Below are 27878 nucleotides of genomic sequence, written 5' to 3'. Positions count from 1 at the left end.
TATAGGGGCTGTTGTTTACTGACAAATTGAAAATGCTGCTGACAGAGCAGCTGAAATTTGAGAAACTGCTTGAAAGAGAAGATATCATCAGCCTATGCAAGCTCTGACAGGCTTATAGCTACATTTTTATTCACAAAGAAATTTATGTTAATATATGCTGTTTTGGGGATCATTTGACAATCAATAACAATGTAGAATACTTTAATTTACTTGTCTCTTTCAGAAAAAGTAATTGCTCATTATTTTGATTTTAAAGTCTTTTTTAATATATATGAAATAGAAGCAGAAGATGAAGTTTAGAAGTTTTTTGTTTGGTTAGGTTTTTTTGTTTTGTTTTTTTTAAGGGATCACTGAAAAAAAAATTTCCTTTGAAATTGGAGAACATGTAACCCTCACAAGAGAAGACCTCTTGAATTACAAATGTGCTGTTCTACATGACCTTGTGAGACTTCAGCACGCAAATAACCTGCACAGAAAACACCTCTACAAATAGATTTTAACAGTAAATAGCGTGTACCCAACAGTATTACAACCTCATATCCCATTACTTTCCATCCTCAAGAGCTCACCTTATTTTTCAAACTACAGTCATCTAGTGTTTGAATTTTTCTTTCCAACCTGTTTTAACACCACTGTAACTTACCAAGTGCATGTCAGGCTGCTACAGGCACAGCAGCTTTGTTTTAGACTAAGGTATGTGCTCCTGGTAAACAGGACTGCCTTGAGCACTGGAGCCAGGAACACCCCTGTATCTCCTGGCTCTGCTAGCTGTTACATTTCATGCTTCTGTTTTGTGCAATGCAGATGTGCTGCAGAAGCAATTTTTGACAGACTGGAAAAGCAGGCACTTTCCTCTGTGGTATTTTTTTTTTGAGGGAAAGCATATCCTACATGCTCCCACTAGCACACTGTGGCAGTGGCAACTGCTCTGAGCCATGCAGCAGGAGACCCTGTCACGGCAGTGGAGTGGTTTCAGCTTCTTGAAGTTCCAACTGAAAGGAAAGAAATTGTAAATACAATGAACAATTGTTTGATACCTTCCCACCCACAAGCTTGTGTGTGTGCGTGGCTTTTTTAGAGGATTTTATTTCTCATTTGCAGCTACTGTCCTGATGTATAAAGCTAAGCACATAGTCCAGAGTAAGGCAAAACTATGCTTTTGCTGTGAAACAACAGAGGAAATGATCACAAAGAAACATTAGTAGGTGTGAAATTTGAATTAGAATATACTTCATATCAAGCCAGTTGTTCGCTTTCTAGGGTGGAACTCCCTATGAATTTCATGAGAATGGGAAAAATTCATTCCCTTTATGTATTCCTTCTGTAGCAGATACAAGGGAATTAGTATTTTAGCTGAATACATTCTGTGCTCATATCAGAAGTGTCTAACTTCTGGATTTTCAGTCAATGCATATTAGCTACAAAAGACACCCCAGTTTTAAGGATCTATTGAACTTAGACAAGTGTTTCGTAGTGTGTCACTATCTCAGCAGAAATGGGCTTTTCAAGAAACCAGTACTTCAAAATTATTACTGAAATACAGTATAATTCCCAAAGGAGATATATTAATTTTCTGAAAATACACAGGAAAGCCATTTGTTGTTAATACAGGTAGATGTTAATCTGACAAGAAGCTGCCAATTTTTTTCATGTTTCTGCAACAGGAATCACCAGCATTCCCCATGTTTGTTTGCAGTGGGTCATATAGCACAAGGAGAAACAAGAAGTTAGAAAACTTTTTCTTCATTTACTTAATTAAAGTGAAATTAGCTTTCAATCTTTCCTTCCTTCTAACTTAAAAAGTTTTTGTTGAATCCAATATCCTTTTTGTTTCTACATTGGCTGCCAATCCAGGCAGTAAAGGCAAAGCTTTCAGGACTGAGCCTTTGGTCATTGAACATATCTGAGGCCTCATTCTCAGCATATGGGGAGGATTTACAGTTTCCATTAGGGCATTTAGACATTTCAGTAGTTGACAAGAAAGCATCAGAAGCTAAAACTGAAGAGTTATGCATAGGATGACTAAACAGTCCTGAAGATGTGCCTATGCATAATTTGCTTACTTGCTTGGATACATCCAGGTGAAGTAGCTATAAAAGCAGCTATAAAAATGGGTCACAGAGAAACTAATCCATTGAAACAAATTAAATTTCTCAGATTTCTATAATTATTAATAATCCAATTCCCTAATTACTTAGATTTTTTTTTGTTATTAACACATAGATATTAGCAAAAACTTGTTTTTCAGGGGAAAATAACTATCTATTGATTTTACATTTAAACTTTCTTTTAATCTCAGAGGTAAATTGATGCAGAGTTTCTGAGCATCTGAAGTAAAAGCTATTTTAATATACTTGCCAAGATATTGATAGGAATCAGTTACTGTCAACATCAAAAACCCCTCAGCCATTTGCAAAAGCTACTATTTGATCCTTCGTTCCCCTCCCCTGCCAACACTTGGTTGTACAAAAAAAAAGTTCAAAGAAAGTAGTTTTGCTTTTCAAGCAATTTTTCCCCAGGATTACATCACTCCTTCTCCATGCAAATGCACTTGTAAGATTGCATCCTGAAAACTATAAGCACTTAATCTAGACCTTTTTGGTAATGCCAAGGAGCCAGAGAGTAGGCCAAAGGCCAGTATATTAACTTAGAACAATATGAATATTCATGATGTTTCCTGTTGATGCTTTTGAACTGATAGAAGACACTGTTGTTCCTTCCAACAACTTAAATACTTAAGAGTGTTAATTCCAAATGCTTTAAAATGCTTTGAGAGTGTTAGGTCTTGCGTGATTGAGCCTTGCAGCTCTCATTAACTGTAGCAGGAGAAAAGAACTCTTACTTGGCCAAAAAATAACTTGTAGAACATCTGCTCCTTAGAAAGCTATATGAAGTGTGCCAAATACTACACAGCTTTGCAATTAGAATTCATATCAAATGCTCTCCAAGGGCTTGTCTACACAAGAAAGAGCTTGTCAGTATACTTCAATCAAAAGATACAAGCTAGACTTTCTTTAAAAGTAAGCACTTACCTGTAAAAATAATGCCCTGGCCATAGAACTTACAGAATCTCAGTGTCTGAGCAAATATTGGTTTGTTTGGGTGGTTATTTTCTTTTTAATTTCCTGAGAGCTAAAGCTGCATTCACTCTAGGGGTTTTTGTGTTTAAAATAATAATATAAAAATATTAGGTATTACATTTGTAGTCACTATTCCAGAGAACCTTTCTAGTGTAGGTTAGTTCAACAATCTTGTCTCTCATTTTGTTAAAAGCAGACGTCAGAAAATGTGTCTTACAGAAATGTTTGCTAAAGAAAAAAGATAAATTAAGTTTAACATTAAACTATGAACATGGCTTGCTGTGAATGTATTCTATAGACATTGAGGTGAGAGACTGTACCAAATAGCTGCTGAGCTGAACTCCAGGGATAAGGCCCAGGTCAGCATTCAGGGAGCACATCTGGCAGAAATAAACCAGTGGCAGCATCAGCAGCTGCTGAAGCAAGGACTGCAGGGATAGTTGTGAGGGAGGTGGAGTTGGCCACTCCAGAGTCTTTCAAACACCAGAAAATGCAAAGACCTATCCACCTACCTAGGAAGACCTGAGCTACCAAGTGCTGTCTTCTTCTCCCTGGCTCTGGAGAGAACTGATGGTCAGTGGCTAGGAAGAGCTATCAAAGTAGCCAAACAGTTTTTGCCAGCTCTGCATACACCTTTCTTTGTTCCATGCAGCTTGGCTCTTTGCCAATCAGTTTCCATCCTTACTGCCTCACTGGATGTAATTCCTTGCGTTTACCTTTCTCCTTGTCATTCTTCCCTTCCCTTCCCTTCCCTTCCCTTCCCTTCCCTTCCCTTCCCTTCCCTTCCCTTCCCTTCCCTTCCCTTCCCTTCCCTTCCCTTCCCTTCCCTTCCCTTCCCTTCCCTTCCCTTCCCTTCCCTTCCCTTCCCTTCCCTTCCCTTCCCTTCCCTTCCCTTCCCGTTTTATTTCTTCATAACTAATTTATTTCAACACTATTCCCCAAAGAGAGAAAAAAACACAACCCCTAGCCAGCAAAGAACGCAACTATAGGACTAGCTTCCTCCTTATTGCCACTCTCAAGATCACTTCACTTGCTTGCTCCATCCCTGCCCCAGCAGGCTGCCTCTCTTGGTGGTGTAGGCTGAAACACCTCTCTGGGAAACATCATCTTCTATTCTGGGCTTGGTCAGTGCTCAGGAAAACAGATTTTATTTCACTTAGCCTCTAGGAAGTACCACGTCACTCTTTTGGGTAGAAGTTTAGAAGGCTACAGCTCTCCTAAAAGTAATATAAACATATATAACTAAATGTAGAAAATGGGTGCATACACACTGCACTCTAAAAAGCTGGAATGGTGGTACTAGACAGAAATACAATTTTGTTGTCAGATACACGCACAAAATTGACTCCATTGAGGACTACAAATGCATTATAAACAGATGAATGTAGCAAATGTAATGTATTGTAGTAGATACTACAATACATACATACATACATACGTACATACATACATACGTACATACATACATATGCCCACCTATGCCAAGTTTGGCAGTTCTGCTTCACCACCAGACAGAGAAGGTGCCGATTTCACAGCCCACAGTTTGGCATGTATGAATCAGACACTGGTGAACAACACCAATTGTTGATGGTTAGAGAAACTAAAGCTTCTCACTTTAGCCCTTCTCCCTTTAGACTTCCCTCCTCTTTTGTGGTGCAAATACTGTTTGGTCTCCTTGGAGATGGGAATACTCTTATTTGGGCTATCTGGCAGCAGCTGAGTGTCAGGCAGGTAGCTGCTTTCACAAGAAGCCAGTGAGTTCTGCACCTCGAGGAGGCAGCCAGCTTGTGGCTGAAGTGGCAGCAGTCAGAAACTGTTGCATGAGCAACCTAAGTATATTGCTGAAAGGCGATATGGCAAGGAATGAATCAGGCTTTTGCTCTTATTTTTAAGGAATTACAGTGACAACTCAAACATCTTCTAGTGCTTGCAATGTGTTTGAGTTACTTTCATGAATGTTAAGATTTGCTTTCAAATTTTGCTGAGAAATGGAGCTTGGAAATTCTCAAGACTAAGCACAGGACAATGGATATTGAACATGTACATTTAAAATAAATATTGAAAGAGCTTCCTTGCAAAAACTATGCAAAAATAGGCTGAATAAAAAAAACAAAAAACAAAACAATAAGCAGCTCTTGTTATCTGATGCGCCATAAAATCCCTATTTCTTAAAGGCTTTTTCTACATGGAAAAGGTATTTTCTTAGTATACCTGAAATGGCAAAATGGCACATTAGTATTTAACATGTGTGTATATATTTATATATATATATCTATATATTTACATACAAACATACCTAACCCCACCTTATTCACCACATAATTATCTGACGCAAGAGCTGCATGTAGACAAGTCTTGGTCTATCTCTTGCATGACTTTCAGGACAAACAAGGCCAGGTAGGCCTTTTTTGTACATCAATTGAAAGTGAACAAGCGCAGTTTTTTATCTTTTTATTCACTGTTGTAATGGGAGAAGAAGAGAGATCTGTATTCTGTCCCACTCCTGTCTCCATCAGCAGACAAGGAGTATGAACAGGGAAATCTGTGATTAATTTTCAACCTGCTTGAAACATCCTGCAAGTGAAACACTATTATATGTGCTCTGTACATGCATGCACACTGGACCCAGTACTCAAGGTACCCTTTAGAGCCCTTGGCTTCTGAGCATCAAGCAGGGCAGAGAACAATTAGCACCATGCAGGACTGGGGTCTCTGTGTATGCATACCCCAGTTTCAAATATAACCTTGAAAGTGTTCAGGATTTCATTCCAAAAGCTACAAATCAGTGTAAGTGGTAACTTCAGAGCACATGTCATCTCCAAGCAGGTGGCCTGGATCCAGAGATGACATCTCCACTGCTAGTCATACCTGATGGTTAGTCCTATCCACAGTGTTGGCAGTGGAAGCATGGTCACGAGTGTTTTGTCGGACTCGGGTGGAGTTTTGCTGCTCAATGGTTGAGGAAGTGGGGATGCAGAACTCTCTGAAACACCTTTTGAAATTCTCATCTAGAAATGCATAAAGGACTGGATTAAGGCAGCTATTTGTATACCCTAGAGCAATACAGAAGTGCCAGGAGACAGTCTGGAAAGTAGTTTCTGGGATGTTGACCAGGGCTTTAATGATAACATAAATGTGGATGGGAGTCCAGCAGACAATAAACACTGCCACCACTACAAGAACCATCCTTGTGATCCTCCGCAGGTTCCGATCCTTCTCTTTGGAGCCAGATAACATGCGAACACTCTTCAGGCGTAGAATCATCAGCCCGTAACACACCGTAATGATCAGGACCGGCATGATGAAGGCAAAGATGAACACACAGATTTTCAGGAGGTTCTCCCAGTACCAAGCAGGGTGGGAGAATGTAAGTGTGCAGTCAATTGAGCCTGAGGAAAAGGAAAACAGCAGAGAAGAACATGCAGGTCAGTTTTTCATTTGCTTTTCTTTAAACCTTCATTTAATTAAATATTGTAGGCAAATATAGGAAGACTTTACACCTAAGTAAACATGTAAAATGAATCAATCTGTGATCTGTCGTTCACACAAACACTGCCAGGATAGAGTGCTGCAAAACACACATGAAGCCCGAGTTAGGAAAACAAAACCAAATTAACATGTTCTCTTTTGCATATTATGGCTTGGAATTTAATGTCTACTAAACATGGAAAAGAGCTGATTGGTCATAAATGCTTAAATTTTGACTCATATTCACTTCCAGTATAAAACAAAAAGAAAAGAGATTGTTAAGCCACCATACATGCTGAGAGTCTGGGCATTTCAGGGACACAGGGAAGAGAATGACATGATGCTTGGTAACTATGCACTGTGGAGGGTCTGGATTTATGTTGACATGCTGTCACTACCCTGTTATGGAAGGTCTTGGAGCACCAGTGGTTCAGAACGTGCTCTCTGCTCTGCATCATGTCCTGTCAGACAGGGCATAACATATCTGTGACTGCCAGCTTCCCAGTGGGAGTATCCTGGGTAAAGCACAGGCTCCTGTGCCATAGGGTAATTCATAACTGCCCCACAGGAGAAAGTAGGCAGGCAAAGATGCTTTTCCAAACACTACAGTAACTGAGTGGCACAGCAGGACTTGCACGGACCCACAGAAGGAGCTGGAGCTGCTTGTTGTAAAACACAGACCACACGCACTGCTTGTCCAGTCAACTACAGCCAGATGCAAAACTGTTGAAGGGGCTCATTTGCACTGATACATCCTTTACATGGGTTGAAGGTCAGAAGTTAATTCAGTGCCTCTACACTACAGTGAAACAATGCAGAAAGGAGTTTAAATGATGAGTAATGAAAGCCACACTTACCATGCCTGTATTTAGTAGTCGCCATGAACATAACTGGCAGGCCAATGGCAGAGGAAAGAATCCAGTTGCAGACATTGATAATTTTGGCATTTCGGGGGGTACGGAAATCAAGGGCCTTAACTGGGTGGCAAACAGCCACGTAGCGATCCACACTCATGGTGCAGAGTGTGAAGATACTGGTGAACATATTGTAGTAGTCTATGGATATAACAATCTTACAAAGGATGGTACCAAATGGCCAGGTTCCCATCAAGTAATTCACACTCTGGAATGGCAGAGTACTTGTTGCTAGGGCATCTGCCAATGCAAGATTGAAAATATAGATGTTGGTGGCAGTCTTCATTTTTGTGTACCTAGAAAAGAAATTGGCAAAGCATGTGAATGACCACAACTGACATTGTTAAATAAAACTGAATTCAGTGCATCATCTGTAAGAAGCTCCTGTAAAATAATGTGCTATATACTGTCAAAGATCCCATTTTCTGCTTTTAACCAAATGACCATGCTATGATTCACCTATATGTTGGCAGTTCCAGTGAGACATCAGCTAAAGGGTGTAAGGAAGAAAAGATTAATTTAACTTCTGCAGAAGGAAAAGATACACAGAGAAGAAACAATATTATGGATGCTAAAGTATTGAGAAGCTGAAAAAATTGTATGTTTACAGATCAGATAGTGTACTACATAGATAGATTTTCTGTACCCGCTGTTGTCATACCAAATATCATAACTATGTTCTGTGGAAATAGAAAATTCATTTGTAGGTTGTGGAGTAGTAATGATGTCATTCCAAATGAGCAGCCCTTGAGACCCACTTTTTCTGTGGATGCTGTAATTTTGAAGTGGTACCAAAAAGTTTCAATTTAAATAATGTTCCAGGCCAATGCTGCCCAGATTGCTGCTGAGGAAGCTGGACCCTGTGGCTGCTTGGATTTTGGGCAGCCACATGGCTTTTTCTTTTGATGAAACTTCCTTCAATTTCTGTAAAACTAATAAGCAGAGTGTTTGATCAAACATTTTACAATTTATAGAGTGCTTTTCAGAAGAGTATGTCATTTCAAAAGACCTGCTAGGGAACCTGCTAGGGAAGACAAAATGTAAAATATACTATTTAATGGATTTTACCTGAGTTAGGTCTCTTCAGAACATGAGTCATTTGCAAAAAAATCCCAATGAAAGAATTGTGTAGGGAATGCGCATATGGAACTTTTCTTTGGTAGGGTGTGCAGAAATGCAGACTTCATGTTGAATGGGCCTAGAAAGCTTTTAGGATGAAAATTTGAAATCACTGGTAGTGGATCTGTTCTCTCAGTTTTAGCACTGTGCACGAGAAGACACTAACAATACTAATTTCAATTTAAGGTGGTTTTTAAAAACAGATTTTCAAGTAGGTCCAAACTCTGTCTTGACTGTTGCCTTGAGAAAGTATGATCTGAATATAATACTTTGAAGTCGTAAATAAACTCCATATTCTAAAAGTCCTGTAAAAACTTTTCTTACTCCATTTATATAGAAAGTTTTTAACTAATGTAGATGCTGCATGCATCTGCAACTCTCTATGCTGGAAACTGGAAAAAATGTACAGGATTGCAGTGTGGGAGAAGTACACAATAAAAGCTACATCTCCAGAAAGTATTTGGAGGGGGGAGAAAATATTTCTTGGGCAATTTGCTGGAGAATCTTCCAGATGAGAATTTATATTTATAATTTTACATTTATATTTTGCTTTTACTATTACCCAGTACTTAGCCCTGTGGTTTATCACAATGAATACCTCTCCAAAGTTCTGAGATATCCAGGAGTAGCTGAAGGTGTATCCAGAGCTAACCTGAAGGTTTGATTGTGTTGTGAGCAGACATATCCATCTTGGTCCCACCTTATCTGCTCAGGCTGGGACAGAGACAGAGGGGCAGCAGCTTTCAGCTCTGCACAAACAGGCAAAGGTGACAAGGGTTCTGTGCCCTCACCGGGCTGCTGAACCCTGCTCAGACCTTAGATGATTGCCTGCCTTCTTTACAGCTGGACAAGAAAGCATGCATGGGAATGCTGCTCAGTGCTGCTGTCATCACACATGACTCTGCGACAGGTCTGTCTGGAGAGCGCATCGCCAGATAATAATGGCAATGTTTTGTTATCAGGAATTAAAGCCTTTATGATTTAAAATGAATGCTTGACATAGCAAAAAAGCCCAAACCATCAACCAATATATAAATGACTTTCAGGTCAGCATGACAGAGGATGGACAGAAAAATGCTCTGAATAAATAGAACAGAATAAATATAATAGTTTCTTCACTGGCCATGGGTCTTATCCAACTTAAATACAACATAGTTTTCAGTTTCATTGTCAGTTTAGGTTTAAAAGTTCTTAGACTTACTTTGTTTAATGGCCTCTATAGACCATTAGTGAAGGGTTTTGCTTGATGTACGCTGTAATCTTTGTACTTCTAATCATGCTGTTCTTACAATGAATAAAAGCAGAGATCTTATGGCGATAGAAAGTATTTACCTCCACAACTGCCTAATCAACAAAAGTCTACTGAAATTTACAATATTCCTTTCAGTGAATTCAATGGGATTTGGGTGTTTCCCTGTACGGAATATTTAAAGATTTTATAAGGGGCTTATTTCTGCAAGGTACATTTTGTAAAACGTGTATTTTTCTAAATAAGTAGATTATCAGGATTATTTTTTGGCATGAAAAAATAAATACCAAAGCAATTGATTAAATGTAATTTTAACAGCATGAAAAGTAACAATCACAATGGAGCTTTTCAGTCTTGATCTTAGCTGTTACTATACTTTTTGCTAAAGTATCAGTCTATCTATTTGAACAAGCAGAACAAACATTTCTATTATCCAGACATAGATGTGTATGTGATGAGATTTCTTACAGTTGAGAGGTACTTAGTAATACCAAAATTTATAATTGAATACCAAAATTTATAAATGAAATCTTTTAAGATATTGCTTTCACATTTTCATTCAAACTCACTAGAGAATCTAAAAATTAGCAGACACGTAGAGAAAAAAAATCTTAACTTCAAACTTATGAAAATCTGAATACTGGTATTTAGATTGCATTGAAATTTCAGTATCTAAACCATTAAATGTATTAAATTTTGCCTGTCAATGAGAGAGGTTGCAAGTGAAGACAGAAATTGGCTTTGGGTGGCCTTACTTTTATTTTACAACTCTGCAATGAAAAGACTAATAGAATGAGATGATTCAGGGGCTTTTTTGGTGAATATTTAGTGCAATACTTCTCTTGGTATATACCCAAATTAATTATGCTCATTATAATACTGGCACCTACTAGTATACCCCTTCTAACTCCTCAGTGCAGTTGTTGTATCATAAAAGATCAATGAGGAGGAAAGCAAAACAGTCTTTTGCACTTAGGAAATAAGCTGGTCAATGACAGACTGGTAATAATTACTTTCAGCAACACAAAGGCATGCAAGGTTTTGCCTACAGAATGATCAACTGGAGACAAAGACTACTTCAACATCTGTGTTTAAGTTCAGCACAAAACACATGAAAAACTGGACAAAAATCACTGGAGATTCATTGAAGAAAGCAGTCACTCAGAAATTGCTTAGATGCTGAAAGAAACAACAGCCAATAGTTAGGTCTTGCATACAGACAATCTGACATAACTCCTCTTGATGCTGGAGACTAGGTTAGCGTTTCAAATTCATGTTCTTGCATAAATGACTTGCTAAACAAATGAAGAATCATTATGTGCGTACATTAGATTAGCTGAGGTCGCCTTGGGTGGGAAGATTGAAAACATGTGAAGTATGCCTAGTTGAATCAATTTAAATTAGTTTTTTCCCCCCATGATTTTTCCTGGTGCACTTGTATATGCAATTCAAAAACAGTAGGAATAAGGGATTTTTTGGCATGTTTTCTTGAAATATCAAATATTTTCAATTTCTCTTGAGCCCTTAAAGCTTTTAACAAAGTCATGACATATTCAAGATGGTCTGTAAAAACCCTCAAAATTTTTCTGTCTTCCAATCCAGTTTTAATATTTGACACTGAAATGAAGTCTCTCAAGCCACACTCTGGAAAGTACCTTTGAGCTAAAGGGTCACAAATGATGGACTTTACTGACATCCATCTATTTGATTATCCTTTTCTTCCCATGGTAATGGGTCTCTATAGAGTGAAAGACCCATACTGTATCTCAGACACAGCTCTTATGTGATCTGTGGCAGGCTGTATTCTATTAAAAGTTTTGAAGTCATATATATTCTGGATAGGTCTAACCTTCCTGTCTGCGAGCACATGATTTAACCAGCTTGAAAACTTAAGTCTTTGATTTTTCTATTCATGGGTACTTCTGAATGCTCATTCCTTAGGCCATTAAATTTCATCTCTGGCTACAAGCACCATAAATTTGTGCACAACCCTGATAGGTCATTAGGCAGTAAGGCCACCCAGACTGGAGGTTCCATCTTGTAGTTAACAACCTCTGCATTCTTTTGATGTGTGTTCTACTGAAGAGATCTTATACAAGGCTGTAATTTAAACATAGTAAGCCCTGAGTGAAACCAAACCAATAAATTGAAAAAGTAAACAAAACCTTGAGCAGATACAACAATAGAGTTGAAAGCATTCACATTTCACTGTAATGAAATTGTGAAATTTGCATCACATTCACTACCTGAACCCATCCAGAGTTTGGGGGCAAAAGCTGAAATGAGGAAGTGAGGAAGCATTTAATGCCTTTAAGAAAGACAGAGGCAGCTGCTGTGCCCTCCTGTTGAAGTCTTGCATCCTGACTCCCAGCACAGCACTACCCAGTCACTGCTGTGACCTGTCATGGTGGTTTAATTAGAGATGTAAAATACTAGGCAGCACTTAGGTGTCAAAGCATGACATACTGAGGGAGTCCAGTGGATTTAAAACCAGAGAGTTTAGTTATTTGACATACTTGGTCATGATTCACATACATTGTTCTGGAGCAGCTTTCTCTCTTCACTCACTGGCAAGGGGATGTCCATTTTCTGAAGGAGTCTCAGTGTATATGTGGTCAGTGTGGACTTGAGCAAAGGGCAGGGAACTGCTGGACTGTAGCTGCTTCAGTTGCTACCTCTTTTCTCCCTAACAATTTGTTTTCCCACTGCTTTTTCACTTTATTCTCTTCCATAGTACAAATGAGATTTGGCCAGAATATCACCAAAGTTTACTTCCCTTGGGTTACCTAGTTAGCTTCTTTTACTTCCCATCTCATCCCTTCCTCTCATCAGGACCGTACCAAGGCATGTGTAGATCCAGCAGTATTTGCTTACAGGATGCAGGAGAAGCAAGCAGAGCACATCACCTCCTGGGAAGCAGCACCAGCTCAGGGCCGTTTTTCTTGTACTCAGAACCATCAGGAATTTATCTCATACTTCAGCTTTGGGAGAGAGTGAGCTAAACAAAAACCTTTTGGGCAGAGTCACCTTTAGACTTCAGTGCCAGTCTTTTGGGAAATGGTGTGGCACCAAGAGAGTTGTGAGGCCACCTGACTCATCCTTCTTCCTGTGTTGGACTTTGGACTAAAAATGACTTGCTGCTGTCTTCCTGATTTTATTTTTTTGCTACTGAAAGGCATCATAGAGAAGTCCTCTTTCTGTTATTTAGTTTGAGCCAGATAGTTTAGTCCCTACCCAGACAAAATAAAACAAGCTTTTTTCATTTGGGAAAAATAGCTATTTTCAGGAGAAAGGTTGGTCCTTTCCCTTGATGTCTGACTGAGAGGACTAACAAGCAAGGAGATTACTTCAGACAGAACCCAAACTTCACAGTAGTCATAACAGGTAATTATTTTATGATTTCTTATTATCTTATACCTTTTAAAGTTACATATATGTGAAAAATAGATGGCAGAAATCCATACAAAATAAAGCTGATGTGATACATTCTTTTTTTTTTTTTTAAAAAAGGGCTGGAGAACTAGTGAAGAACAGGTATAGGTATTTCACTTGCCACAGAAATATTTAAGATATTGTCATGTCTTGTAACTCCTTATTTCCTCTTCTTTTCCCAGACATCATAAAAAGCTACTTAATGATAAAAAACAAATTACAGTAATAAGTATGCTCCAGGGCCCAAACAGTCATCTGCTGGTACACTTTCTTCCCTTCCAGCCTAGTTGAATGGGGGAAAAATTACCTGCCAATTATTTCAGAACTTAATCTGGCCTGTTTGTCAAACCACTTTTATTTGAGTCTCTGTTTGCCTGGTGCTGAGGCATATATGGGTCTCCAATAAAGGTCACTGCTTTCAGGGTTATTGTGTAACATCTCTCTCTGAAATAAATCAATGGTGCTAAAAAGGCTAACTTCAATATATTGTCATTATCCAGCAGCAGGTGCTTATTGTTGAAGGTTTTGCTTTGCTAAGAAGACATATAAAGGAAAACTGTCAGTATATTCAATTTGACTTTTTCCCCCTCTGCCTTCAGGGAAGAGTGACTGAGAGTAAAAGTGCAGACTACACCTCTGATAACTGTGGTAACATTTTTCTAGAGGGGACAAGTTATCAGCCACTTTGTCTGGTTTCCAGGAGCTGGTACCCTCCCTCCTGATCTGTAGACTGATCACCTGAGATAAGGACTGTACATGAAATATCCCTGGTCAGCAGGGAAGCTGGCAGGGAAGCCTTTGAAGACAATTTTAATGCTAGTAGATGTGAGATCCTTAAAGATGTGGTAGGGAACAGCAGGTAGTCAATCCCCCTGGCCAGAGGGTAGCAGGGAGGTGGCATGGGGCTGGAGGCCAGGCCATACACAGACTGCACAGACCAAAGTAACACTAGGGATATAAGGTATGGCCTCTTACACCCAGGAGACTGGGATTTGGCGAAGCTGTTGAGTGCGATCTGGAAAGGAATGACAGAGGTGAGACAGACAAACTACAGAGAAAATAAATGTAGAAGGTTTGCCTATGATGTGGGGAGAAGGGGAAAGCAGGCAATGGTGGAAGCTGGCATGGCAGGAAGAAGGAGCACATTTAGGTGTTATGTGAGAAGACCAAATCAAAAGTACTGGAAATCATGGACTCAGTCTCTACATGACAAGGATAAGATTATGTTTGAAACTGCAGCTCTGAGGGAGTTACTAAGACCACAGCCTTATGAGAGTGATTTGGGTAATTGGCTCCTTAGATGATTTTTCTATAGGGGCAGCACATCCCAGGGCTGAAGATTAGCACTGTCACAATGGCTGCTCCCTTAAAAAAAGAGACTTCACTCAGTTGGAACTGCTCCACACAACACAATGAGGAGAGGTTCCATTTTCTGCAAACATTTTTGTTCTGAAGTTTTAATACAAGATGTTATAGCTGATAATTGAACACTTCTCAGTAAGAAGGTGGAAAAAAAAAATCTATTTCATGTCCTTCACAGTTATTTGATTAGCTATGGTGTGTCATGCCTACCTTTTTTCATCATTTAAATTCAAAGGGAAACATAAATAAAATTTAGATGTGTTTAACATTAAATGGATGAATGAGAATGCTTATCACAGCTCAGCTAAGCTGTGGAACACCATTAAAAGCCCACTTCCAAAAGGGACTAGGGGTCTTTGGAAGATAATTATAATATTCCCACTTTCAATACCATAAACCCAAACTTCTTGGAAAAGCCAAAGAAGATACAGATGGTTATAAAAAGAGCTTTCTTTGAGATCAGACTTAAGCACAACAATTCAGGAAATAGTTGCTTTTCGTTTTTTTAAACTTACAAGAGTGAATTTGTATTTTGAAGAGACTTATCAAGCATCAAAAACTTGTTTGCACTTGGAATCATCATGAAAATAACTATTTTTTTGAAAATGTATGTTAACAAAGACCTCTACAACAACCATCTTAGAACATCTAAGCTTAAAAATAACCAAATCAGAATCAGTAAAAATGCTTCAAATTTCTGTTTTGAAGCAGCTTTGTTTAGTAGTAGCAATCTGTGTTACTTTCTTCTTCTAAACTTATTTTTGATTATCATTTTTTTGGGGGAGTACTGCATGTTAGAAATGTCCACATAAAGCTATTGAATAAATGCTGATGCAAAATGCAGCTCAGAAAGTCTCTCTGCAGTCTAAAAGTCTATTAGAATGATACTCACACAATGTTGCCCCTATTTTTTCCACTCTGTGACTAAACAGCAGCTGCTGGCTATGACTGGAAAAGATACTAGTAAACTAAATTACGATTCTGAGACACTTGGACTTGCATCATGTTATGTTTGAGATTTTTGTAAATACGTCACCTTTTGATCTAGAAAAGTTATAAAAGCTTATCCACAGTGTTCAGCAAATGTTATCCTTGATGGTTTGGGAAAACACTGTAAATTAAACAAAGCAGTACTTCAGGATTTTGTTAGCTAAATTGCTCATTAGTCATTAGCTTGCTAGTAATTGTGTAATATAAGCAGTATGTGCATACAGTATTTTCTACCCTTACTGAAGCCTTTAAAAGTTGGTAACTTTAAATTATATTTATAAAGAAATCCTAAAAAAAAAAAAAAAAAAAAAAAATCAAAAAAATCAGGAACATGCTTAACATTTAACATTTTTTTTTTCATGGGAACCATTATCATGTCACTCCAGGATAAGTACAGTGGGATCAAACAGCTTTTTACAGGCAAACTGAGTGAGAAGGGTTGTTTTCTGCCCAGAACTGCCTGGTGCTAGGCATTAGCAGAGCCAGAGGGTCCATGCACCTGTGCCTGGCATGCTGTCCTGCGTGCAGGAGTTCACTGGGACTGCAGCCAGGCACAGGGGCTGGACAGGAGTCTGGGGCTGCAGAGCTCTCACCCCTCAGGTGCCTCTGCTTCCTCAGTGAGATGGGTGTTACCCCCAGGCTGCAGCCTCGTGTATTTTTGGTCAAATTTTCATCATATCTGTAAAAACATAATTAAAAAAACATCATATAAAGGTATACATTCCATCTTTGTCTGCTTTCCTTCATCTTGGGGAAAGGGAGCAGAGCAGCTCGCTAGTTAAACATTTACCCATTAGCAAAGGCTGGCAAACTCTGTCACAAACAGTATGCAAACAGGGACACCTGCCTTTCTGTAAGGAAAGATGCTGAGGGTCACCCCCTTGCTGTGCTGCTGATTTAATTCAGCTCCTCTGCTGCTCCTCCCAACAGTGCTCCCACAGTTTTGCCCCCGGGTCTTCTCTGGCTGGTGCTGTGAGCTGTATTAATTCATAATTGACATGACTGGGTAAGGCTGCCGAGGCTTACAGCTCTTAGCATGGGAACGGAGCCTTTGCCGTCAGTGGAACAGGCAGGACACACACCCACACAAGCAATGCTGGGCAAATGCAGAGAAGTTCATGAGACTGTGGAGAGGAAAGAAAGGCAGGATTTTTATGCACTTCTCAATTCCTAGGCTCCTTGATCTATGCTACTACAAAAGATGCTGAAGTTCATCTTGCATACTGCATCCATAACACCACATCACCCTGCAAAGAACCTATTTTTAGAAACACTTGTTTTGCTTCACCCACTTTCAGGCTTGTAATTATTTACAGATTTTTTTTTTCTCTAACAAGATTTCACACTTCCATGCACGTGTAAGAATATTTATTCCTCTGGTGATACCAATTATTTCTACAATCGAAATTTAAACTCTAAGTCCGTTCTACTTAATAAAACAATTTTTCTGAATTGTGAGTGAGCTCAGCTGAACTAACCAAAGTTTTCAGTGCTGCACACTCTTTCCAGATTAGATAATGCTTCAGTCACAGCTCTTTTTTTCTTTTTTCTTTTTTTCAAAACACCATTAAGAGGCTGTTTTGAGACGCATAATTTCCCTTAATTTCAGAGAGGACTTCTTCAACTTCTTTCCCTGTTTTCTTTTTTTTTTTCTTTACAGCAGTGTAATCATTTACTCAATGAGAAAAAAAAAAAGACATTTCCTTCCTCTACAAAATACTACAGAGAACCTGAGACCCCTTTGTTTATGATATGTGAAAAATTTATAGCAAAACAAATGAGGAAACACTCCGAACTTGACTGACTTCAGCGGCTGTTGATGGAATTACAGTTCTCCCACAGCATTGGGATTGTGGAGGGCTGGGGCCTCTGTAAGCTATTCTGTTCTTCCAGACTTGAGATGTTTAAGATTTTCATCTAGGATCTATTGCAGCTTTCTAGCATATTGCCTTAATTATGATGCATATTCTTATTTTCATTCTAATTGTGAGAATAATATCCCACCAACTCGATAAGAAAGCTGGAAAAGCCTTTGGATTACCATGTAAATTAATTCATTGCCACATGGTACTAATTGTACATTGTCTTCCTGTACTCTGCAGCAGCTACAAGTAGCATTTGCTGTTGATATAGCCATAACAACATTGTGTTCATATTAGTAATTTACATTTACACAAAACACATGAGGAAAACAGATAATAAAAATTATTTACAGATTTTTCTGACTGCGGGAAATTCACGGCTGGCAGTAAAATCTATTCAATTCCTACTGCTGTCACTTGAAGGCATTTTTTGGTACTTGAGAAAGGAAAGAGCTCACTGTTAGTAACATGAGGGTAAACCTTACACACTACATGTACGACGTGTAAATATTAATTCAAGGATGAAAGCATTCAGCTGAACAGGAACCATCTGGAAGAATGAGGAGGGTGGATGAGAATGAACTGATTATAACATAATGTGTATAAATTGTAAATCCATGGACCTGCTTTGCACAAAGAGCCTTCTTCTCATATTGATAATCACAATACATTTCTAACTCCTCCTCGGACATATCTGCTTTCTGACCTCTGTTTGCCCCAGCAGGGATAGCAGGGTGGCATTGTGGGGTGATAGCAATAGTTCCTTGTCAGGCTAGAACTTGCACAGCTCTGGCTCCAAACCTCTGGATTTGCCTCATGTGGAAAAATTTTAAGAGTAATAATATTTATAAGAATTATATAATTATTTTAAAACTACTTCCAAAGAAATCAAGCATAAGAAGTTAATGTGCTGCACATTTGATCTGAAGTCACTGCTGTTTTCACTGGGGCTGGACTCTGAAAGGTGAGGATGTGAGGATGTTGAAAGGTGTTTTGAATATCTAAGCACCTACGTCCCAGCTCCTAGTATTTTCAAGACAAACTAGGTACTAATATTACTTAAAAATCTTAATTTTTAGTAGCCTCAATTCCTCTCATGGTTAATTTGAAGTTCAATGCTTTGCTTTTCCTGAGCAGGCATAATGGGAAAGGCAGATAAAGAAGGGGAATTCTATATGACAAATTCAATCCAGTGAAACTTTGGCCTCATAGTTAGATGCAAGGAGGAATGAAAGTGAGTGCATAGGGTCACCATTTCATAGGTTCATATTCTATGATCTGGAACACTGTCAAGCTGGTATAGCTTGCAATAGGAAGCAAATCACTAAGTTCCCTGTTGCTGACAAGATACCCTACACCTACAGAGAAGCACAGAAAGAGAATGTATTTTTGTGTTGCTTAAGCCACAGATGGTATTCAGCCATTAGCATGTAAATTCCTTGTCATCCCAATTGCTAAACAGCTGCATGGTATTATTGGGAAGGAATTCTGTCATACTAAAAGCTGCTCTTTCACAGGAGATGTGGGGTTTGCCATAAAAGTCCTGTTAGTTTTGGACAAGCCACTTAATTTGTGTTTTCCTCTGTAAAATGAAAATATATTTTTGCTTTCTCCTATTGCTTCTGGCTTTTGTTTTCAAGCTGTCATGTCAGGGAAAGATGCTTTCTTTAGATAGAAATCTAAATACAAGTGCCTCATTCGATTTGGCTTTGTGGTGCAAGTGTAATTCAATTAATTACTGTAAGAAATATGAACCTAGTAAGGGTTATGCCCAGGATAATAAATACATAATTCCAGGGACAACCTGCGGCATATTTCTCCACTGACAGCTATCCTGCCTTTGTTACCCTGTGCATCCGCTTTTCCTCCCAGAGGAATGCATTCAACACTGCTATGGTGATTGCAGTCATGCCCCCACTCAGAAGCCTTTCTGCAGATGTATCTTCACACAGATAGCTTGAGTTTCACACTGACCAGAACCACAAGACAGAAGAGAATCTCCTCAGCTCTGTGCATGCAGCCTCTGAAGCATAGTTATACCCACAAGGTTTCTGAACTGCTCTAGTCTGAACCACTGATGGGTATCACTTGTGTTCCCACTAGGTCTACCAGATCCACAGGCTCTGCAGTGGCATCCCTAACACGTGCCGAAGGAATCATCCCCTCCATCCTGCTGCAACACCGCACCGTGACCGCGACCCTCACCCCCGGCTTTCTACCGCTGGCACTGCTTGCGCTGCACCCACGCACCACAAAGCCACCCCTGGCTTGCCAGTGCTGCCAGAGACAAACCCGGTTCCTGCAGCCCCGACTCCTCGGGGAACGCAGAGCTCAAACGGAGCGCGGGCGCTCCAGAAGAGGGGGAAATTGGAAGTGCTGGGTCTGACTCGATCGGAACGGAGCGTGCCCCGGACCATCCCCATCTCCTCACTTAAAAGCGCCTGGTGGGCTCTCCAGGGCCCAATAGACGCTTGGTTTGCAAACGACGAGCAGCCACGAAGGGAGACGAGCTCAGCTGGCCCCATCCTGTCGAGCCCCGCCGTCCCACTCCCGGACCCTCGCTCCCGGGAGGTGGCAGTGTTCCCCCACGGAAGCACCCGCCCAGCTCCGCTCCGCTGCCAGGCCGGCGAGGCAGCCTCTTTTATCTCCCTCTCTCTCGTTTTCCGCTCATTTACTGGCAATGGATTTATCGCGCGTGATCCGATCTGCATTAGCCCCGCTGGGGGCTTTTTCTCTTGCCGGCGAGAAAGTTGCGAAGTGCCGCAGCACAGCCGGAACGCCGGGATTACGGAAAGCGGTCGCGATCACGGCATACGTATTTATACACGTGTATACGCATGAATGTCTGTACACCTATATAAATGCATCTCAGTGTTCACGTACAGATCTAGACATGAGGCAGTGGATCTCCAAACACAGCCACAGAGAAGCGTTTAATCGCGGTGCAGTTGCATTTTGTTCACTCATTTGGGAGAGGTGGGTGGAAAGACAGGTGAAAGCATGCCGGCTATCCGTGCGCCACCCCGTACTCTTACGCACTCACAGGCAGTAGCTATAGTCCCTTTAAATCCTCGCTCCTTAGAGGACAGGTGCGGGATTCAGGCCCCGTTGGCCAGAGCCGCTCGCAGAGGTGCTGCAGCTCGGAGGGTCCTTAGAACATCCACTGACGCGCAGCGGTTTCCGACGGACCCGCCGCCCCTCACGGCTCCACCGCAAGTTTCTCTTTCCCATCACCCGCTCCGGCTCTTTAACAAAAGCCTCCTTCCCTTTCCCGCGGGGGCCGGCGCCCGTCCGCACCCGCCCCAGCGCGTCCCTCTGCGCGCTGCCCGGCGGAAGGGGACCGCAGCATCCCCGCCGGGACACGGTCCCGCATCCCGGTTCCGCCCCGACGGCAGCGGCCGTGGGCTGCGGGGCGGGGCAGGGCGGCACTCACCTGACGATGACATACATGACCAAGAAGTTGCCGAAGAGCCCCACGACGCAGACCACGGAGTAGAGGGCCATGATGGCGATGGCGGTGACCACGGAGGGGCCGCCGCCCGCGGGAGCGCAGGGCCCGCCGCCGCCCGCGCTGCCATTGCCGCCGCCGCAGGGCTCCGAGCGGTTCCAGCCCAGCGCCGCCGAGGCGTTGCCCCAGGCCGGGCAGGGCGGGCGGCAGGCGGAGGCGTTGGCGGCGAACGGGACCTCCAGGGCGCCGGCGAGCAGCGGCGCGGACCCGTTGCCCAGCAGGTAGGCGACAGCCATGGCGCGCAGCGGCGTCAGCGCGGCCACCCGCTCCCCGCGGCCGAGGGACGCCCGGCGCGCCGCGATGCTGCCGCCGTGCCGGGGAGGCGACGGCGCCCGCCCGCCCCGATGGCGCGCCCCGCCGCTGGGTGCGGGCACATGTGTGCGGCGGGCGGGGCGGGGCGGGCCGGGCCGGGCCGAGAGGAGGGGCCGTGCTCGCAGGAGCGGCGGGAGCCGCCTCCCCGCAAAAGGCTGCCCGCCCCGCTCCTCCCAGGCCGGCCGGGTGCGGTGGCGGCCGCCCCCGGCGGGGAGAGGAGCGCGCCTGCGGGGGACAGCGGGCGGCGCGCTGGCGGTGATCCCCTCCCCCGCGGGTGACACTTGAAGGCAACGCGCTTAAAATGTTCCCTTACCCAGCGCTACGGGCATCGGTGGCAAACACCGGCGAGGGGGGACCGGGGGAGACTGACTTGGCGAGATAAAGGCAGGTGCAGAGTGGAGATCAGTGCGCGACTGATTATCTTAGTGAGACAGGGATCTCGGCAAAACCATGTCCTGCTCAGTGATTATACAGATAACAGAACCTTGTAATAAAATGTGATGAACTTTACAGCAACGCTTCTGGAGGGGTGGTTGTGAACAAATTTGTCCTTTGGAAATTGTCCTCGGATCTCATGCATCCTCAGGATTTTCAGAGGATCTTCTGTTCAGAGCTCCAGGGAGTTGTCCCCTAGATGTTGGTGTGATTGTTATCGGATGTGATAACACAGATAAGAATGACCGTTCTTTTGAGCTGCACACTTATTGTTACTGTGTGCTTAATTCACACACCGCTTGTTCGCGCCAGCACCTTTTCTTGATCAGTTGAGTACAGAGGTGCAGGACTGCCTAATGGCTGATTATTCTATTAGGACTTACCTCATTTACTGTCTCGCTAATGAAATCAGAAGAGAGCCCTGGTAAGGCAGAAAAAAAATCTCCTGGTGAACAGGAAAGTGACAGAGTAGCAGTGATTGCTCCCGCTGCCTCATCATGGATGCACACTTACTCTGCTCACCCTGTGCAGAGCACCTACCGCTATTTCAAGAGTGGTAATGACAAAGGTAGAGAAGAAACAAGTTGCAACCTAAGAGAAAGAGGCAGAATTCCGGGTATTTTAGTCTAAGGATTACCTGTATGCTTGTGCCACAAGCAATGAGAACCAGTGCTGCTCAGGGCAGGTAACACTAGCAGAATTGACCACATAATCTTTCAATGTGTATCTGATAATTGGAGGGGAGGAAGAAGAGGGAATGGGAAAGGGGTGTCACTGAACTTTGAGAGGGATATAGATATGGAGAATTTGTATTCCTTTTTTTCATTCTAAAGAGAAAGGGAAGGAGAAAAGCAAGTAATCTCTTAATGTGCACTTTCAGTAGATAGCATGTATTTCTTCATGGCCAGAGTGGGTATTTTCAGCATCTTTCATTGGTAGGAGAGGGCCATTTAGCATTGCATTTAGGAAGAGCTTTAGAATAGGAGTTATTTTTGTGTCTGGAAAGAGCTGTGGACAAGGGGAAATGAAAGCAAGAACTCAGAGATTTTACATGGTCAAAGACACTACCCTCCTGAAGGACAGCACGTATAGTCATACACGGAGCAGGAGGAACAAGGCTTTAGAACCAGGCCTTTCTCAGAAACTTTCATCTCTGGTATGTTCACAGTGTGGGAACCTCTCTCTGTGCTTGCCCTTTGTTGCACCAAAGCCATCAGAAGAGTTTAATGTAAGCCTGTACACAATTAGTATTTAGCCTAACACAACTGTGCCTGGCTGTGGAAAGGATGGAGAAGATGGGGAACAAAAATCGAGGCTGCCAGGAGATTCACTCCATATCTTGTGTCATAGCCAGATTTGTATAATTCTCATTATCAGAAGGCCCTTTTATGTATTAAAAATGACTTTAAAATTACATTAAAATGTCTTTAAAAAACCTTAAAAACAGATGCCCAGGTAAATGGAGTGCTATACAGAAGTCTTTATGACTGCTCACAGAAAAGAGAGTACACATACAAAAAATTATTATGCCCAGATAAATCAACATTTTGGCAGGTGCAGATGAAAGCTTAGGATGCAGAGAGGGCTGGCAAAAAGCCCTGGGAGTTGAGATTGTTTAAGACAGGCCTCATTAAGCAAAATTTCAAGGTAAGGGAGTGATAGTTGGATGCATCTCTTTGCAAAGTTATTATAAATGTTATTTCGCAAGGACATAGGCAACGTGAAATAAATCTTTAGAATATTGCTTTCAGATGGTAAAGGTCATTTTCAGTGTAATAATGTGTGAGACCCTTTCTTCAAATAATTTCAGATAATATAGGACTGTGTAGCCAAGATTCTGGTAAAAGGGTGTTTGTGAAGTTGAAGCCAGTAATTCCTTCTTGTAGGTGGTAGATCAGCTTTTTCCTTCTTCACAAGAAAATAAGCAGTCTCAATCATTTGCAGTATTTCTGTATTCTCAAGTGACTTGGGTCTCCTTCCTAGATTGTGACAGTGACTCTGCCGGTAAGGGCAATCTGCAGAGTGGCAAATACTATATCCATTAGTTGAAAATAAGTACTTTAAATTTTATAATCTCTGAGTTCTTCTGGCCTTGTAAAAAAAAAGTCTCTCCAAAGTTTAATAAATGTATCTGTAACTGATAGCTTTTGTGTTTGCACAACAAGGTGTCAGTTGGACCCCACTGATGGTTGGACTAGACGATCTTTAAGATCTCTTCCAACCTTGACAGTTCTGGGATCCTCTGATATAGTTTTCAATTTCCTTATCTGGCAAGGCTAGAAAGCAGATTCATGACGGTTTGTTAAGGACTGTATTAACTGTCCTTGATACTTAACTGTATTCTCAACTATCCTTGACTAATAGTTTTACTTTTGTTGAGTTGGAGCTACATATTGAATGAGAAGAGTGAAAGGTGTTCCAAAAATCTACTACTATAGTTAATGACGTAAGGGTCTAGAGGAAGTTAGTGTGTGATATAATAAAATATATAGCAAGGGGGACAGTTCAGTTCATACAATCTTACATTTTCTAACTCTTGGGTATTTTGACTCTGCAAGTTCAATTCTTGGTCCTTGGTTAGGCTTTCCAAATCCAGTAGCTCAATAGAGGGGAGGTTGCTGCAGCTCTGTGCCCTGAGGTCCAGCTAATAGCCAGGCTGGGCTTGTATTCCCAATAGCCATGCCTACAAACACCTTTATAGAACCCACACATAAGCATATACACACAGCTGGCCCCAGAGACCAGCACAGACATGAACTCAGCACTAACAGAAACACAAACTTCACCTGTTCCACTCTGGCTGTTCAGGGTGAAAATCTGCCAGTGGGAATATATATATGTGTACATGTACACCATATGGCTCTTCTCAGTGAGTATCTGGATCAGACACTCAGTCTACCCAGTACCTACTCCCTGCATCCCAGCTGTTTGCACATGGACATAGGAGCCCTGAGGCTGCAGCTCCACTCAGCCTGTGGCTATGGACCCACGTACAAACACCAACACGCGCATGGGGGGACAAACTAAGGCCGCCTAGGAACCATTCTCAGACCTAGTGTGCCCACTAGCTGGCTTGTATCCCTCCCTTTTCCTGCCTGTGCCTCCTCCCTTAAACATCTCGTGACACATTTTTGGGCAGTCCCCCAAGATACTCTTCTCCTGCATCCCAAATTGTGTCCCACATCCCTAGGAAGTGACACCCCACAGTCTGGGAAGTGCTCCAGGCAATTGCTCCCCTATGGTGCTTGGCCCATGGGGCTGAGGCTCCCCTGTGACAGCCTGGGACAGTCTAGGGAGAGATCTCATTTCTCTGATGGCATTACTGGTGTTCCCCCACCTACCCTTGTGTCCTGGTGCTCTTTCCTGTGTGAGGAGATGGGTCTTTTTTGGGATGATGGTTCCTCTGGTTCCTCTGCTCCTGGAGTAGCCAGGGCAGAGAATTATTTAGGTTCCCCCACCTGCTGCTGTCTCCGTGTCTCTCCCTGCATGTGTGCAGATAAAGATCACATAACTTAAGAGTCACCTCTGGCAATCTCACTGCTAAATGCTGATTTCTCAAATATGCCAGAAAGGTAGCATTAGGCATGCACAAAGGATGCACCTGTTGGTGAAATACTTTTCACAGAGACAGAGTACTCTGCCCACTTGCAGATAGTAATGTAGGGAGAAATATTTATGTGGCCACAAAATTGGCTTTTGCTGAAGGGAGGAGATTCAAATAGATAATTTAAATATAGTTTCATGCTCCTAGGAAATCATCACAATGCACTAGAAAAATATTTGTTATGGGACTCACAGGTTCCACAAGGCATTCAGAAATGGAAAACTCTGAGCCATCATAAACAGTCCTGTGACAAATACAACTTCTAAACTACAGTGTAATGCCACTTTGGTCGCACTAAATGTAGAGCATTATGTGACACTAAGTAATTGCCACCCATTAGGTGATTAATGAAATTAAATAATACAGTGTGTCAGAATAAAGAGCTGACTTTAATTCTTGGAGGGGGAGGACACTAGCAAAATCCCTACAGAATGGGGAGGGTGATATCTGGCTTTTTGATTTGTCAATGTGACTTTATTTTGAGAAATAATTCATTTTCAAAATCAAAAGGAGAGGGAAAATGAGGGAAAATGAGGGATTGTGATTTGAGAATTTTCCAGTGTTTGTTTTGGTTAATTTCAGAAATTATTAAAAGTTACAGAATTTAAAATCTGACAATCTCTATTTATTTTCAAAGGAGGAAATAATCTCAATTTGCTCCTGTGTGAAGTGTGAACTTATGATTCTTTCCATAAACCAAACTGCGTGATTTTGTTTCCTGACACATTTATCACATTTAATCTTTCTTTGCCTCTACCTACTTACATTTCCAAAACTTTTTCATGGGCATCCTATATGGACCTGTTTTTAGGACTGAATTATTTATTCTGTCCTTCAAACTCATGTCCTGTTTTCTTTTAAATCCTTCCTTGTTTATTATTGCCTTTGCAGCCCTTACAAGAAGTGATGAAACGTGCATTTGATCTATCATAGGGAAATCCATCCAGTGTAACTTTACTGATATAATTGCCATCATTCATGTTCCCATATGGATACTCTTTGAAATAATGTGGAGTTTTGAATAAATAGATAGTTTTGCTTCTAATTATTCTTGAATATAAATGTTAAAAATGTCAAAGATAATGCACATTTTGGTCAACAGCACAGTTGATCATCACAGTTCAAGCACAGTTTGATCATCACATTGTATGTTTATAGGATAATTTTCACACAAACACTTGTACCACTGCTTCAGACTGGAATGTATCATCATGGTGTGCGTGTTCACCTGGTATTTTGTGTCTTCATCAAATCTGTTCTTTATCTGCCTTACAAGGGAGAAGATGGGAGTCATTGCAAAGAAAGAACCTAACCTGTCTCTCCGTACTGGTGCAAATGCTCTGGATGTTGCCAGTATCCTAGGTCATAGACATGAGTATGGCCAAGGTGACAAGGCGGTTATGGAGATCATGGAGAGGTCATGGAGTGATAATGGAGTGCTCTCACCCAGACCAGGTTTGCAGTCATCAACTGCCGGTTGCTCATGGCTGTGCTATCATGTTTTGAGTAACTCCAAACATGGAGACTCCACAACTTCTTTGGTCAACCTTTTCCAATGTTTAGCCACACACAAACTAATGAAGATTTTTCTTATGTTTAAATGGTATTTAAATTTGCTGTCTCCATCCTCTTTACACTGTCCTGTCAGGTATACACATTGATAAGATCCTCCTGAGCCTTTTCTTCTCTTGGGTCAACTGTCCCAGCAATCTCATTCATTTTTCATACACCAGATGCTCCAGTTCCTTAATTATTTTTGTGTCCCATTGCTTGACTATCTCCATATGTCCATTTCTCTTTTGTACTGAGGAACTCAGAGGTACCTTACTCATGCTGAGTAGAGTAGCAGGATCTCCTTCCTCAATGTGCTGGCAATGCCAATGTCTGGGAGCCTCTGCCCTTTTGCAGGTAGATCACATCTCCTAGGAGTTCTTGATCCACAAAGTGGGTGCCAGCATGGTACCATCCCTAGAGCCATGCAGTCACTTCATCTGATACATTTCAGGTCTGCCCTGCCCAGAACAAATCTGTAGAGAGTTAATAAAAATATAATGATGAGCTATGTCTTCCTGACTTCCTAAAATTTTACAGCTTACACATAGAAAACAGGATGTCAAGTCTGAATAACGGTCTTCCCAAGTGATAATATCAATATTGGGATAGGAATATCAGTTTTTTGAAGTTTAGGTAGAGCACATAAGGCAGCTTGCTCTCAAGGCAAAGTCGTGATCTTCAGCCCTTAGGAAAGCCATCTGTAAACTTCTAGGGTTGGAAAATTGAAAATGTTTCCTGGCTAACAGAAAGATGCAGAGAGGAAGAGAATATTTGATTTCAACCTCTGTCTATCTTACCCCTGGTGAGGATTCCCTGTACCACTAAGTACATTTTTCATTTGTTGACACCTCTTTTAGTCAGATTTTCAGTCTTGTCTTTTGACAGGCAACAGTGAAGTTGTTGTTTTTTTTCAAAAGGAATGTGGAGGATGATCCAAAAAGATCAAGGAATAAACAGTAGTGTCTTCAGTCACAGTTATTCACACTTTC

At 41.6% G+C, this 27878-nt stretch overlaps 1 protein-coding gene across 2 annotated transcripts; it reads right to left on the bottom strand.

Annotated features, from left to right (window-relative positions):
- Positions 1-450: 450 nt before the first annotated feature.
- OPRM1 (opioid receptor mu 1) lies at positions 451-21220 on the bottom strand. 2 transcript variants are annotated; one of them, XM_062488872.1, is made up of 4 exons: positions 20910-21220; positions 7406-7758; positions 5949-6469; positions 451-483 (listed from the first exon to the last, which is right to left on the bottom strand). In XM_062488872.1, the coding sequence occupies exons 1-4, from the start codon at positions 21218-21220 to the stop codon at positions 451-453; spliced, it is 1218 nt and encodes a 405-aa protein (XP_062344856.1). The 2 variants fall into 2 exon arrangements, with proteins under 2 accessions (XP_062344856.1, XP_062344855.1); XM_062488871.1 differs by lacking the exon at positions 451-483 and adding an exon at positions 954-992.
- Positions 21221-27878: the final 6658 nt, after the last annotated feature.

Source organism: Cinclus cinclus, chromosome 3 (genome assembly GCF_963662255.1).
Source record: "Cinclus cinclus chromosome 3, bCinCin1.1, whole genome shotgun sequence".
Lineage (NCBI taxonomy): Eukaryota > Metazoa > Chordata > Aves > Passeriformes > Cinclidae > Cinclus > Cinclus cinclus.
Note: the sequence above shows the minus strand (reverse complement) of the source record. Positions and strands in the feature narration are given on the sequence as shown.

Bases quoted from the DNA above. Each gene is read 5' to 3' on its own strand.
- OPRM1 (XM_062488871.1), bottom strand. From the start codon at position 21,220: ATGGCTGTCGCCTACCTGCTGGGCAACGGGTCCGCGCCGCTGCTCGCC. The intron at 7,759-20,909 runs GTGAGTGCCGCC...TTTCTTTTCTAG, and splicing joins GTCATGTATGTCATCGTCAG to GTACACAAAAATGAAGACTG. The intron at 993-5,948 runs GTATGACTAGCA...CTTTCCTTTCAG, and splicing joins TGGATAGGACTAACCATCAG to TTGGAACTTCAAGAAGCTGA.